The following is a 13,818-nucleotide window of genomic DNA, read 5'->3' as shown; positions in this document are numbered from 1 at the left end:
AATTAAAAAAAAACACCTTTGGACTTTCTTTTCCACTACTGAAAACAATCTTAGACAGAGTGGAGAAGGAAGACAGCCAGAACACCTTCATTCACTCTAGAAGTATGCATGTGCGGGTAAAAAGCTCAGCGTGGGATAATTCGTCAAAGGGCCATCTTCAATTATTTACACTTTCCGCTACATATTGAACATGTTTCTCTTTCGCGTCATTAATATTTCATCACTCTTCCCGCTGCAAGACATTTCATCAGAATGAATCAAAGTGACGTGAAGCTTTATTCTCACAGCATCTTCGCCAAATTAAAAGTCTAATCGGGACAGCATGACAGCTTTTTGATGTACTCCCGTTAGTGGTCAGGCACGGTAGCGTCCACAACTGCGTAAGAGATAAAGTCACTCAAGTGTGTTGTAAATAAAAAATGTCTTGATCTTTCAGGGACAACTCATGCGATTGGTTATAAGTTATCTTGGCGCTCAAATGAAGTGGAACATGAGGAAAGCATGGGCATTTATCATTTAGATGAATGGAAATGGGTCCCAGGACATTTTGATTAAAAGACTCTTCAGATAGTTATGTGTTTCGTTTACAATTCATTCAAGAACCCTGCATCTTCCTACTGAACACCTCAAAGACGAAGGAAATGATCAGAGATTTCTACAGGTTCAAGCCCCCTCTTCAGCCAGTGAATACCTTTGGGGTGGACATGGAGGTGGTGCCAAGTTATAAGTATCTAGGTGTTTACCTGGATAATAAGTTGGACTGGTCCCTAAACACGCTCTCTACAAAAAGGGGCAGAGCCGCCTCTTTTTCTTCTTGAAGCTCAGATCTCTGGACATCTGTACACTGTGAAAAAAAATCTGTTAAATTTACGGTAAAACACCGGCAGCTGTGGTTGCCAGAACTTCACCGTAAAAAATACAGTGAGAGGGTTTTCTACTGGAAATTTATATGTGAATATCAGCAAAAACTGTAATTTAGACTGAGTATTCGCTTTATTTTAGGGTAATTGTGTCCTTGTGACAATATGTTATTTCTCCTTTAATTTTACGTGATTTAAAAAAAATATTTTTACAGTAAAACTGTGTGTTTTCAAAAGTTTTGTACTATTCCTTGATTTACGGTTATTAAAAGTATCTATTATGGTGATGTGCAATTTTTTATTTTATGCCCTATTTCTCATGCAATTTGACAGTGTTTTACTGTAATTTCTACAAATATTTTTACAGTGTGAGATGCTGCAGATGTTTTATCAGTCTGTGGTGGTAGTGTGTTGTTTTATGCTGCAGTCTGCTGGGGAGGCAGCATCACACACAGAGATGAAGACGGTTGGACAGACTGGTCTAAAGAGCTGGTTCTGTGGTTGGAGCCAGGTTGGACACACTGGAGGAGGTGGTGGAGAGATGACCTGTCAACATGTTCCAGGTCATCCTGAAATACCCAGATCATCTGCTACACAAAACCTTTATGGAGCAAAAAAACAGCAGTGGACGGCTCCTCTCTCTTTGTTGCAGGACGGAGAGATACAAAAGATCCTTCTCTCCTACAGCCATCAGGCTGTCTCATTCTAACAGAGATTCTACCAGACTAACTGAATTTACCCTCGGGGATAAATAAAGCCATTTTGATTTGATCAGATTTGATTTTAAGTTATTTAGTAAAAAATCATAGACTTCAAATTCAATCAGATGGTTCTGACTTTTTTCAACTTTTTTTAAGACCAATCACCTCTTAATCTTTGTCTCTTGCTCTGCCTGTTGTAACAAACAGTTATCTAACCCCAGTAGCAGAACCCTTTTTACATTAAGCTTGAGAAGCTAAATGTCTTAAAAGATGGAAAGTCACATTGTATTTCAATGTGAATTAAATAATCATGAGATTATATATGCATAGGTTCAGTGGCCCTTTAGCAGTCACTTTATAGAGATGCAATCCCAGATTTATCAGATATGACACATGCATTCACCCTATGGATATCGAGGGCCACGATTTAGATATGGTATATTTCAGTCAATATTTCTTCCACATATTGCTTCCTCCCCCAAAGCTGCAATTTTGTCCTAAAAAGCTCTTTTAGCTGCAAGGAAGCAATCAGACTTCAAGGATGAACTGATTTCAGCTCTCACTCACACAAGAGGTCACAGCTGGGTCACACACATTGGTTACATATGGACACACCTCCAAATGTGCTGCTGTGGACGCTACAGTGTGTAAGTATGTGCAGGGAAATGTGCACACACACACACACACACACACGCACACACACACACAGAAAAAAACCCATAGGGAACTTCTACTAAGCAGCTCACAGAGAACTAATCCAAGTGCAAAGATTGTGAACTCTGCAATCTCGTTTAAAAGCTAAAATCTGGTTTAAAAGCTAAAATCTGGTTTAAAACCTAAAATCTCTCCCTATGAGATGATTAGTGCATCACAACCATGTACACTGATGCCCTCAGTGTTGACCAGCAGTGACGAAAGCCGAGTTAATTTTTGGTTAATTTGCAGGGTATTTTCTGTGTGGTAGAACTAGCCAAATATGCTTTCAAGACACATTTCCAATCAAACACACATGGAAGCAACTTGTGGAGAACAAAGGTTTAATGATCATTTCACCAATAATAATTCATATCCATGCTATTGGTGGAAATACATCTACCATAGCAGGCTGTTTGCATTCACCCTCCATGGTAATACCTACAAGAAGTTACACCTAAAAGTACCCAAATAGGTCAATTTCACAACATAAAGCTGTTTAAAATAGTGCCCAAGGGACCATTCACATTTTTTATGATATCAAACTGTTGTGCATACATTTTTGTAAGATATCATATGAATTGTTGCATTGGGATATGTCAACTGTAGTTGGGTTAAACAAGCACAAAATTTCCAATGTCAGAATCTTATTAAACAGCAAATATGCTTTTCCAGTTGTCAGATTGGGGGATCATGGCAACAGATGCTTGCATAACATAGCTTGTATTTGTGTTTTCTTCCTTCCAATTACCTTGTCCTAAGGTCTTAAACATGTCAACAATAATGCCATATAAAATGCCATATATCATCAAACTAGGTAAAAAGAAGACCTAGTTTGATAATAAATATGGGCTCAAAATGTGTATTAGCATGCACCAATTGCTGCACCCAATACTTTTGTATTCTAAATTCCCCATGTCTGTTAGCTCAGAGCATTTTGCTGATATCAGCCCCAAATCCTCCTGGCTCTCTGTAGATTTTAAGCAATACACTGATCATAAAGAATAATGTCCTCATAAAGAGTTTTGGCTGAAGAAAAGTGCACATTTTTGCCCAAAGACTAATGCAATTTAAAACTTCAGTAGTCAGTTTGCTTCACCGATACATCTCTTCCTCGGTATTTTTAAAGCATATTGACACGTTATTCATAGGGAAGTTTGATGAAATTGCGTGACTCAGCATGCCAACAAGATTCAGTACTGTTGTCACAAAAAGCAGCAATAGGATATTGTCCTTGATTATGTTGTTAATATATGCGTAAAGCCTTTTCCTCAGGACTCTTTTATGTGTTTGAGGGATCCTGAAACAAAGCCACAAGAAAACATTCTCTTACACATGCCACCTTAGCATCATTTAATGAAAAACATCCCGCCACCGACCATCCATCACAGCCATCCTTCAGCAGTCAGGCTGCTTGTAAGCCCATGTAGAGTGTGTGTGACTGATAGGTGGGCTAATGTAATTCTGTTGCATCCACCGTCATGGTGATGGCCTGTTAATCTGGATTTAGGTTTCAGGGCCACTGTCTGACTGAAACCTAATCCCACTGAGTGGCTCAGCATGGAGACAAAGACCTCACACTGCACCAGAATATCTTCTGAAGCACGGATATGAAAATAATATAATTATAACTGACAATATTCAGTTGCTTTAATTCTCTCTCCTTTATGACTGGGGTCATATCCTGAGACAAAGACAGTCCAACTGCCTTCTCATCGTTGAAAAAAAACTTTCACTATGTAACATTTTTTATCATTCATTTGCATGCTTATGGCCTATTAATAATAACTGCTTTAATTTAGGATTTCTACTCAAAATGGCCATATGATGCATCTTCTCTGGTGTGTCATAAATCCTATGCAGCAATTTTACAAAGAAGTAATTCAAGTCATAACTTCTTTAAAAGCACTTTCTATTTTCAAGCCCCTCCTTCAGTTTCTATTCCAGTTTAGGTGAAGCATTACTGCATTACCGATCATGACTTGTAATCTTAAAAGGGGTGATGAATAATGGCACAGATCTGGTTTCAAGTCCGCTTGATCCATCCGACATTATCGCTGAGGCATCACCTGACATGTTGCCCTGCGGTACAGAGGTCACTTGGCTTCCTATAATGCTATCAGAGCTCTGCTTCATGTTGCAGCTCATAGTATGGGGATATATCTCAAGATTTTGTAAATTCCAACAGATTTAGAAATGTCAATCATGTTTTCGAAGTGACATTTGCTTGTAGCAAGACATCTCAACTATTATATCGTCTTGTACTTGTCAGATGTTGACTTTTTGACAGTTAGACAAGCTGGAATGTCACTAAAATACCACCAAACTTCACTACACCAGGGGTTCTTGGAGGTAAAAGTTCCAGTTATCTTTTGAATAGAAAATAAGAGCTGACGAGCACTTTCAGCCCTTGGATGGCTACACAGAGTTTGACAAAGATTTGAAAGTGTTTTAGGAAATATTAACAATTTACAATAGCAATCCATACCTATGGAACAGGCGGCTCATTCCACTTTTCATCTCTAAAGGCCGAAGCAGACACCACAGCCCAGTGTCAGATAAAATCTGTCTCTATTTTGTGATCCACAAAGACAGGGAGAGCATCAATAAGAGCACACAGATGGTCGACTATACTTAAATTAATAGAATTTTCTCTGTTTCTGAGTACCGGCCAACACAGGCAATTCGGTAATACCGCATAACACATTCACACATAATGGATAGTTAATGTGAAAATGATGGCCTTTTCAAATCAAAGCAGCATGTGGGTGGTGGAATAAAGGGGCTGGGAGGGTGAAGGGTGTTTAGGATTATCGAACGAGTCGGCTATTCTGTCGTGGCAGAACTTTCTCAGGCGAGCTGGAGCAGGAGTGACATTTTCCCTTGGATATCTATCAACGAGGCTTAATGGTTTCCACAAGCATTTGCTGGAGAAATGACGCTCTTTTTTTTTTTAATGGTTAATTAATAAATGGAAGGATGGTGATGAATGGCCCTCATTTTTCCTCCCGGTAATGAAATGATACACAGTTTTCCCCCTATGTTTCTAATTATTAGGGGGAATATTCGCTGGTCTCTGGTGTAATCTCTGGACGTTTTTTTCATTATCACGGACACAAAAAAAAGCAGCCACACCTTTGCAGTCAAGCAGGCAAGCCACAGCAGGTGGAACGGGATGATTCAGTTTATTAATGATTTAATACATGGCTGCCATCATGTAATTATAAATAATTAAATAAACGGCAGCCATCGTGTATATCACACATTACAACAGACTATATAATGAGAGAAAAGCAAGAATGCTCAAGCTTAAATGCCATTAGAGTCATTTAGGTCAGTGTAAGTGAATTCAGAACATACAACAGGTGCATATATCATATCTAATTGGCCCAGACCTTGACATTAAGTGCTATGATATCATTGCAATGTGTCTGTATTTGTGATGCTACAAGAAGAGATTAACAGTTTAGTGTTGGCATTGTCACCTGCTTTCATGTAATGCTGGTGTATACTTGTGTATACTTATACTTTTTTCCACATTGCAGAAATGGAAAAGAGCACTAGGTCACGTTGTTAAAAATATAACCCACTCCTGTCACTCTGAAACACTGTGAGCGTTTGGGCCCACGCCAGGATCAGAGACACGGACATCACAAGCAGAGGGAAGTCCGGATCACAATGTGACACCATTTTGATAGCACGGAGATTTATAATGGAGGAAGATGTGTGTATACAGTGTGTGTTTGTGTGTGTGTGATGTGTGGGATGTGTATGTACGTGTGCCATTGATTACTGCAAGAAAATCCCCGTAGCACCAATCAATAGCATGTGTGCATAGCGTGACTTGAGTCAAGGACAGACACGCTGAACAGAAGTAGAAGAGTCAGCACCCATTAACAGATAAATTAGAACACGTTTCTTTTCAAGTCATTCCAGAGGCAACGAATAATCAGCTTTTCACAGCCACCGTTAGCTTGTTAGGGCAACAACATTATCAGGAGGTGTACAGGAACCAAACAACTCATCAATACTCCCAAATTTGAAACTTGGAGTTTGTAGGAAGTAAACAAAACCACTTTGTGTCCATACAATTGCATTTACACTCATTGTTGTAGTCTTCCCAATTCCAGAAACACCACCACTAATCATACTGCACACTGCATCTGTAAACATCTGTACCTTTTGTACCAATCCTTGTCTACAGTACGCAATGCTAACATTAGTTTAAAGCATACATCACCAAGTACCTTACAAACACTTGTAGTTGCACAGTTGTAGTCTACTCCCATTTTAACTCCTTCTGTGTTGCTGAAGAGCACATCACAGCACTGCTTACTATGCCTTTGTCACAGGATGCACCAAGGAAGCCGTTTAACCACAACAGAAGGATTGATTATTGAATCCTGCAATAGTTCAGATAGCCTTACTGTACCTGTCAATGCTATTGATCACTCTTTAGCAATTTTCTGGGACCAATTATGTCGTCCTGTTCCACTTATGTAGCAAAAGCAAAGCAAAAATCGCGTTCTGATTGTAGAAGAACAAGAGGTGAGCCTGCACTGATGCAAGTGACTTACGTGTTTTGCGGTGGCCGTGTGTACGTGTGGTGAGCGTGGTGGAGACCGTCTCAGTAGTAGTATGCTCCAGGGTCCACATCTGCGTAGAGTCATGGAGTACAGTTGGATTGGACGGCGAAGGGCTAGATGTTGCTGCTCCAATAATGAAGGTCGTCCGTGGTCCTGCCGTAGTTGTAGTAAAACCCGAAGGTCCACGTCCATTACGATTTACAGGATTCCGAGGGGTAACTTGGCTACCCGAGGCTCCGCCCCCTCTGGGGTTAATAGTGGTGGTGGTAGCAGTGGATCGAGTTCTACCTTTCCCAATAGTTACAGTTCTAGGTGTGGGGTTCCCACCTTCCACTGTAGGAGTAGTTGTGGTGGTGGTAGTATCGGGACTTTTGGGAATCCCACTTGGCTTGGAGAGAAAGATAGGATCCTGGCCTATCCGGTTAGCATCCACCAGGTCTGTTGGCACGTAATCCCGCACTGTGCCAACCACAATCCACTTCAGTAGCATCAGGCTCAATCCAAGGCCAATGAAACCGATAAGTAAAGGGACCACACACAGCCATGTCTGCTGGCGGGGCCAAACTGCACAGCGAAGGGGACCCTGATCCTGGGCCTGGCCCTCGGCACGGCCCCCTGAAGCCCCTGAGGCCTCAGGTTCCTCCAGGATCACCGCCCCGGAAACAGCTGCCCCGGAACACTCGCTCATCCTTCCCTGCCGTCCTTTATGGCTCATTGAGGGTTAACCCTGCGATAAGCATCGGTAGCACATGGCAGAAAGGTTCCCAACAATGCTAGACAACGAGGATGCACAAAGGGAAACGTGAACAAATGGATATATAAGGACCTCACGGGGATTGAATGTTCAAAAACACGTACACAAATATGTAATCCAAGGATAGAGAGAAGGGGATGGGTGCGGAAGAAACATGCAGACAAGCAATCACAAACACACAAGCACACACACTCACACTCAGAGACACCCAGTAAGAAATGGGAGAGCTGGCGTAGACGGATAATCGTCCGATTAGTCCGTGTTTAGTCCTGCCCAACTCCCGATGTCCAACTGAAGTAACGGTGAACTTCAAGAATGTTCACAGCAGGGTAAGCCAGAGGAGAGGAGGAAGAAGTGATGCCTCTAACAGGGAAAGAGACGGACAGGAAGGAGAGGTGGGTGGGAAGGAACAGCTTTACATCTGTGCATGTGAGGAATCTATGGCATCAGTGTTCAGATGTCACTGCAGCAAAAATCCACAGCTCTTTCTACTTAACATGCATATATGTCCCCTCCAAGCACAATCCAGTATGGGACAGTGTTATCTAATCAGGGGAGTGAAACTTGCAGGGTGGGTCTGGTTGCCTCCCCACCCTGTGCAGGACCAAAAAAATGAAAAAGACGTTTTCCAATGCAGTTCCAACAGCTTTAGCCGAGTCAGCGTCCCTCAGCTCCCAAAATCTGTGTCTTTCATAACTGAAAGAGAGCGAGATCTATCGTTTATCGTCTGTCGAACGCCCTCCTTGGATTATCCGCTATCTTCGTCTCACTCGTTGCTTTTCAATCAGCCTCTCTTTTTTTATTTCTTGAAGGTTTTTTTTTTTAATTTTTCACTCTTTTGATCCAAACCGACTTTGCTTCCTTTATGCGTGCTCTAAATTCCAGTGAGGCTGAAAATAAAGCAATAGAATCCAATTAATATCCCTGATCCAGTCAAAAAGCAACACTTCAGATAAGGACAGAGAGAGGGAGAGGGAGGGGGGAAAAAAGAATGAGGGGTGTTGTCGCGCAGTGGTATCACAGGGCGGATAAATCTGCAACTGCGACGCGTGATCCTGCTCCTTCTCCAGCCGGCTGTGGATCAGATTTCCCCAAGCTGTCCGCTTAGCGCCGTGCTGTCTCAGTATACTGCCCGTTAATACTGCAGCAAGCGCTCACAAAGCCTCTTCTCATCTATTTGCAGGGAACATTCCGCCACAGAGAGGTAAAAAGAGAGAGCAAGAGGACGGGAGGCAAGGAGTGGATGAGAATAATTGAAACAGAAAGAGCAGAAAGCAAGAGATGAGAGCAAAAGCACAAAAAGAAGGCTACAATGTTTAAAAATATCCCACTGATTCTCTCTTCTCTCTCTCTCTCTGAATGGTGTTCTTTCTCTCAGTCCCCGAAAGCCAGTGCTCTTTCGAGTCAGCTTGTGATTTGTTGGTCTGGTTGCTGGGATCCTCTGCTTGTCCTTCCCTCCAGGATGCTTTCTTGGAGATGATTAGAAATGTGCGCTCTGCGCTGGGATGAGAACTTGCAACCGCAGTAGCAAAGGCTCCCTAACCCCCTGTGGGGTTGGCAACATCCGACGATGCAGCTGTCTTTACCTGTGGCAATTGTTATGCAGACGCACATACAGCTGCCTCCCTGAGCTGCCGCCGTTGAGAGACAGAGAACGAATGAGATGGGGGGAAAAAAATGCAGGCACAGACAGAGTGGAGTGTGCACACTGGTAGAGCGAGGGGAAAGAGAGAGAGCGACAGAGGGAGAGAGAGAGAGAGAGCGAGAGAGAGACAGGGAGGGAGGGGGAGAGAAAGAGGCTGCACCTGCTAGATGCACCAGCACTGGGAAGCTTGCCCACCTCCGTTAGCAGGGAGGGGAGTGAGTAAAGATGCAGAATGCATACAGAAAACTAAAAAAAAAGGGAAAAGAGGAGTGGAGGTGTGTGTACAGATAAAGATAATGAGAGTGGGAGGAGGGGGAGAGGTAGGGGAGAGTTGTGCAGCGGCAGATGAGGCAGTTACCAACGAGAAGCCTGAGTCCCAGACGGATCACAGCAGAGTCACAATGCAGGAGCTGTCACTCACTCAGCCCCGCCCACTGCAAGGCATCAGAGGAGAGGAGAGGAAAACACAATCAGAATCAGAAGAAGGTTTATTGCCAAATGGGTTTTCACATATAATGAATTTTCCTTGGTATTTGGTGCATACAATAAAAGAGCTATTCAATAAAGAGCAGTTCAGGATGGAAATATGGATTTTCAGTCCAAAGAGAAAACTTAAAAGTATTTAATACCATGTTCAGTATTCATTTTGATTGTTAGTTAGTTAGTTTTGTCTTTATTTCTTTTATTAATCCCATAATAGGGAAATTCAACCTCTGCATTTAAGCCATCATCACTGAGCTGCGCAGGGGGAGCTATGTGGATGGGTTAGGTGCCTTGCTCAAGGGCACTTCAGTCCTTGACCTATCAGTCCTGGGATTTGGTGATTAAAATTACCTGGGCAAATATATATATATATATATATATATATATATATAGGCATTTTTAAGATATACTGGACTACATATTGTGATCCAAATGTATTATGTGTTATCACATTTGAGTCCTTTTTATCACACCTGATAATTGACAAGTGATAATGTTGCTTGTACTTCCACTTGCAGAAGGATGTTTAAGTAAACACCAGGGAGTTCTAACTTGGTGAACTGTGTTTGGTGTGTGACAATTTCCCTCTTTAATGTATTCAGTGTGATGTTTTATAAATTGCCTGGATACCCTGAAACTAAATGTCTATCTGTATGTAGAAATCAGTCCCTTCAGACATCAGCATTAGCTTTATGGAAGCATAGATTTACGGACTAAGGGACAAAAAGGGGAAGGAAGTTGGAAGAAATGCAGAGAGAAAATTTAATAATTAATAGACCCATAAATTATGAGGAAATAATGTGGAGGCAAAACAGACAGAAGACAAAAGACTAATAATATTTAGAGTTTTGCATCACTGCTTACTTTGACTATTATGTTAATCAGCCAGTTTGAATGGTTGAGCCTCAGTAAATCCAGCCTGGGTTCAAATCAATTTAACAATGTACAGCAGTGTGTAAAACAACGTTTAAGATGCTTGTTGTAAAAGCATGCACTGGCTCCTCTGCTGTACTGTGACCTTATCTGTGTGTGCATGGACGTGTTTGAAAGTGTGTCGTGATAGCATCAGAAGTCAGACACACACAGAAAGTCATGCAGATAGCCATCTGCCTGCAGGAGAATCCTTCAACTGGTCCTGTAGGGAAACTCAAGAGATGTTGTGGGTTTTGAACACCTCTTTCTGTCGTCTGACATTCAAATATACGGCAGTACAAGTCTGTTAAAGCTGCCATCATGACACTGTGGTGGTGTGAGAGAATTGTCAATAATCTTGCTGGCAAACAGCCACAGGGACACAAATGAAGTGCTAACCTATCTGCACCTCCACTTAATGAAGAAGACACTTTTTAAAACATGAAAATAGAGCGAGAAAACTGACAGAGCTCACCTGTCACTGCCAGAAGCTACACTGCAAAAAAGCCAACTTGTATTTTTTTGGCCTAAAACAGTGATTTAAGTTGGTAAAACGTGGAAATATAAATTATTGATATTTAGGGCAATAATGTAAGTTAGCAGAACAAAGGAAGCCTGTTGTCTGCTCAAAAACAAGTTTGTGAGTTGTTGTTACTTATATCTTTACGTTGGGGTTCACAACAAGGGACAATAGTTCTGCTAACTCTTATTTCTTTGTTTTGAAATGCGGGAATCTAGCTCAAATTCGATCATTAGCGAAAGCTAGCAGCTAACTGATGCTAGCGGCTCTGCTTCTTACAGGTACAAGAGTAGCCATTAGCGTATCAATGCTAGCTCAAAATTGTGGTCGCAACATTAGCTGACATTTCATAGCGGCGTTACAATCGTGCCAATTCAGCACATTGCAGAAGTTAGCAGAAGTAAGGATTAAAAGTTATTAAAAATGTAAAATTATAATAACTTACAGTTGAGTTGACAAAAATCTGAATTCAGAGTTGAGCAAACTCAAAAACAAAACTTAAAATATTTAGTTTAATTGTCCAACTTAAAATTTTATCGAAGTTTGTTGCCTTGAAATTTTGAGTTCACCTATCTTTTCTTTTTTTGTAGTGTACAAGTTTTTCTACAACTACATATTTTTAATCAGATAGACTATGTATTTATAACTTTATATTATTAGAGTTGGAATGTAAGGTAGGTCACTATATTCTTATGTATAGATACTTGAAACAAAGTGTGTTAAAAACACACGTTTCTATGATACTTGGAGTTGCAGAATAAACTGCTTTAACTTTGAAGTAGAACAGTTTATAATTGCCCACAGAAAAATCTGCCAACAGGACAAACCTTAACTGTGCTTAATTAAAATATATCATGGCCTGCGCTGGATTATGGATTAATTACTTGTCCTTACCTACAGTAAGAGAAGTGTCTGCACAGTGAAACTCAGTAATTGACAGTTCTCCTTTGCACCACACTCAGTTTAACTTTGCCTGATTGTGGGCCAGTTTTGAACAAAAGGCTGCAAACTTTGGTTGAAAATCATTACAAAAATCCATATATATAACAACCACATGCTGGTTGTGTCATCTGCATATACAGCTTATAGGTACATAATAATTGTAATATTTTTAGCATTAAAAATAGAATAGTAAATGGACTGCACTTATATATCGCTTTTATCCAAGGCGCTTTACACTACAGACTGCGCTCATTCACCCGTTCACACACACATTCATACTGGTGGCAGAGGCGACCCTAAACGGTGCCACCTGCCACCATTGGGAATTCATTCACACACCGATGAACACAGCATCAGGAGCAATTTGGGGTTCAGTATCTTGCTCGAGGATACTTCGACATTTCGGCTGCCATGGTCAGGGATCGAACCACCAACCCTCCGATCAGTAGGTGGCCACTCTACCAACTGAGCCACAGCCGCCCAAATATAATATATACAATAGCAGGGCAGGAATTTCACGAATTGCTAGGCCACGAGGGCCATGCCTCGGCTCTTAAAAAACATATCTGCCGTGAGGCCACGGTAGCCTTGATGCCCCGCCCACTGCTCCAGTTGGTTTCGCCGTTTTCTAGTCCTCCTCTTTCCTGTCAACATAACTTTGACACCTGCGACTTTTGAGAAAAAAAGCATCTTTTGATGACATTCATCATCAGCGGTGGGTTTGATTCCAGCCTGGCATGAACCACTCGGACGGGCTATAATGACAGTATGACACGAATCTATCACCGGCCAAGCAAGGAGACTTCATCAAACGCTGTAATCTGTCCCGTCACAGTCTCATGTGCTGCGCTAAAGTTGTTTTAATCACACTAAACTGTTACTAACTGTTTTGAATAACTTCCTGTCGCTAAACGCATGCAGCTTTCAAAATAAGGGAGTAGTGTGTTAACAGAATCAACCACAGAATTTACAAGAAGATTGTCAAAATAAATAAAATATAGAAGAACCCTTCTTCTCCTTTCAAATAATTCTTAAAATATGCAATGAATAAGATGAGTGTATATGATGGAAGATGGATGCATTAGAATGTGTGAGAGGCACCAAATTTGGGCTTTTATGGAAAAAATTCTAGCCAGCTATTTTTCCACACTGGCCGGCTGCTCCATGTCCTAGTGGAAAGAATGTTGACAGCAATTAAAAATGACACAGTAGGATAACAAATATTCTATAATACGGTATCTCCCGACTGTGAAAAATGTTATGTGAGGTGTTTGCTCTCATTTAGCTCTCAAAGAGCACCAGGTTGATGCATTTTACTTTACAAGGAGATGTTTCTTTACCTGCTTGACAGTTTCAACCGAGACTCCAATCTTCCTCAGAAGCGTCGTTAATAGTCCTTAAATTAGTTTCAATATGAACGTGGACTTAAAATCTTTTTTTTTTTTTTTATGGCCTCGTGCCCTCAAAAAATTGACAACACCAAGTGGCCTTGCCCCTAAAATGACGAAAATTCCAGCCCTGTAGAGTAGAATATGATTTGATTAAAGATAGAGATAATGAAGGAAGCTTGACATATATTCAATTTACAATGATAAAACACAGGGAGATACATCTGAATAAAGCTTTTTTCCCTTCTGTAACATTGTAAACACATATTATTATGTTAACGTTTTTGTTTGTTTGGTAATCCTGCTGTCAGCTGCAACCGTCTGTCACATGTGG

At 41.2% G+C, this 13,818-nt stretch overlaps 1 protein-coding gene across 1 annotated transcript in view; it reads right to left on the bottom strand.

Annotated features, from left to right (window-relative positions):
- LOC131993429 (pro-neuregulin-3, membrane-bound isoform) overlaps positions 1–9,309 on the bottom strand; it is a 495,301-nt gene extending 485,992 nt beyond the window's left edge. Inside the window, exon 1 of the mRNA XM_059359337.1 lies at positions 6,832–9,309. Coding sequence (XP_059215320.1) covers positions 6,832–7,555 — 724 coding nt within the window. The 5' untranslated portion in view covers positions 7,556–9,309. The remainder of the gene's footprint in view (positions 1–6,831) is intronic.
- Between the last annotated feature and the right edge of the window lie 4,509 nt (positions 9,310–13,818).

This window comes from Centropristis striata, chromosome 20 (assembly GCF_030273125.1).
Source record: "Centropristis striata isolate RG_2023a ecotype Rhode Island chromosome 20, C.striata_1.0, whole genome shotgun sequence".
NCBI lineage: Eukaryota > Metazoa > Chordata > Actinopteri > Perciformes > Serranidae > Centropristis > Centropristis striata.
The sequence above is the reverse complement of the archived record's forward strand: the minus strand, read 5'-3'. Positions and strand labels throughout refer to the sequence as shown.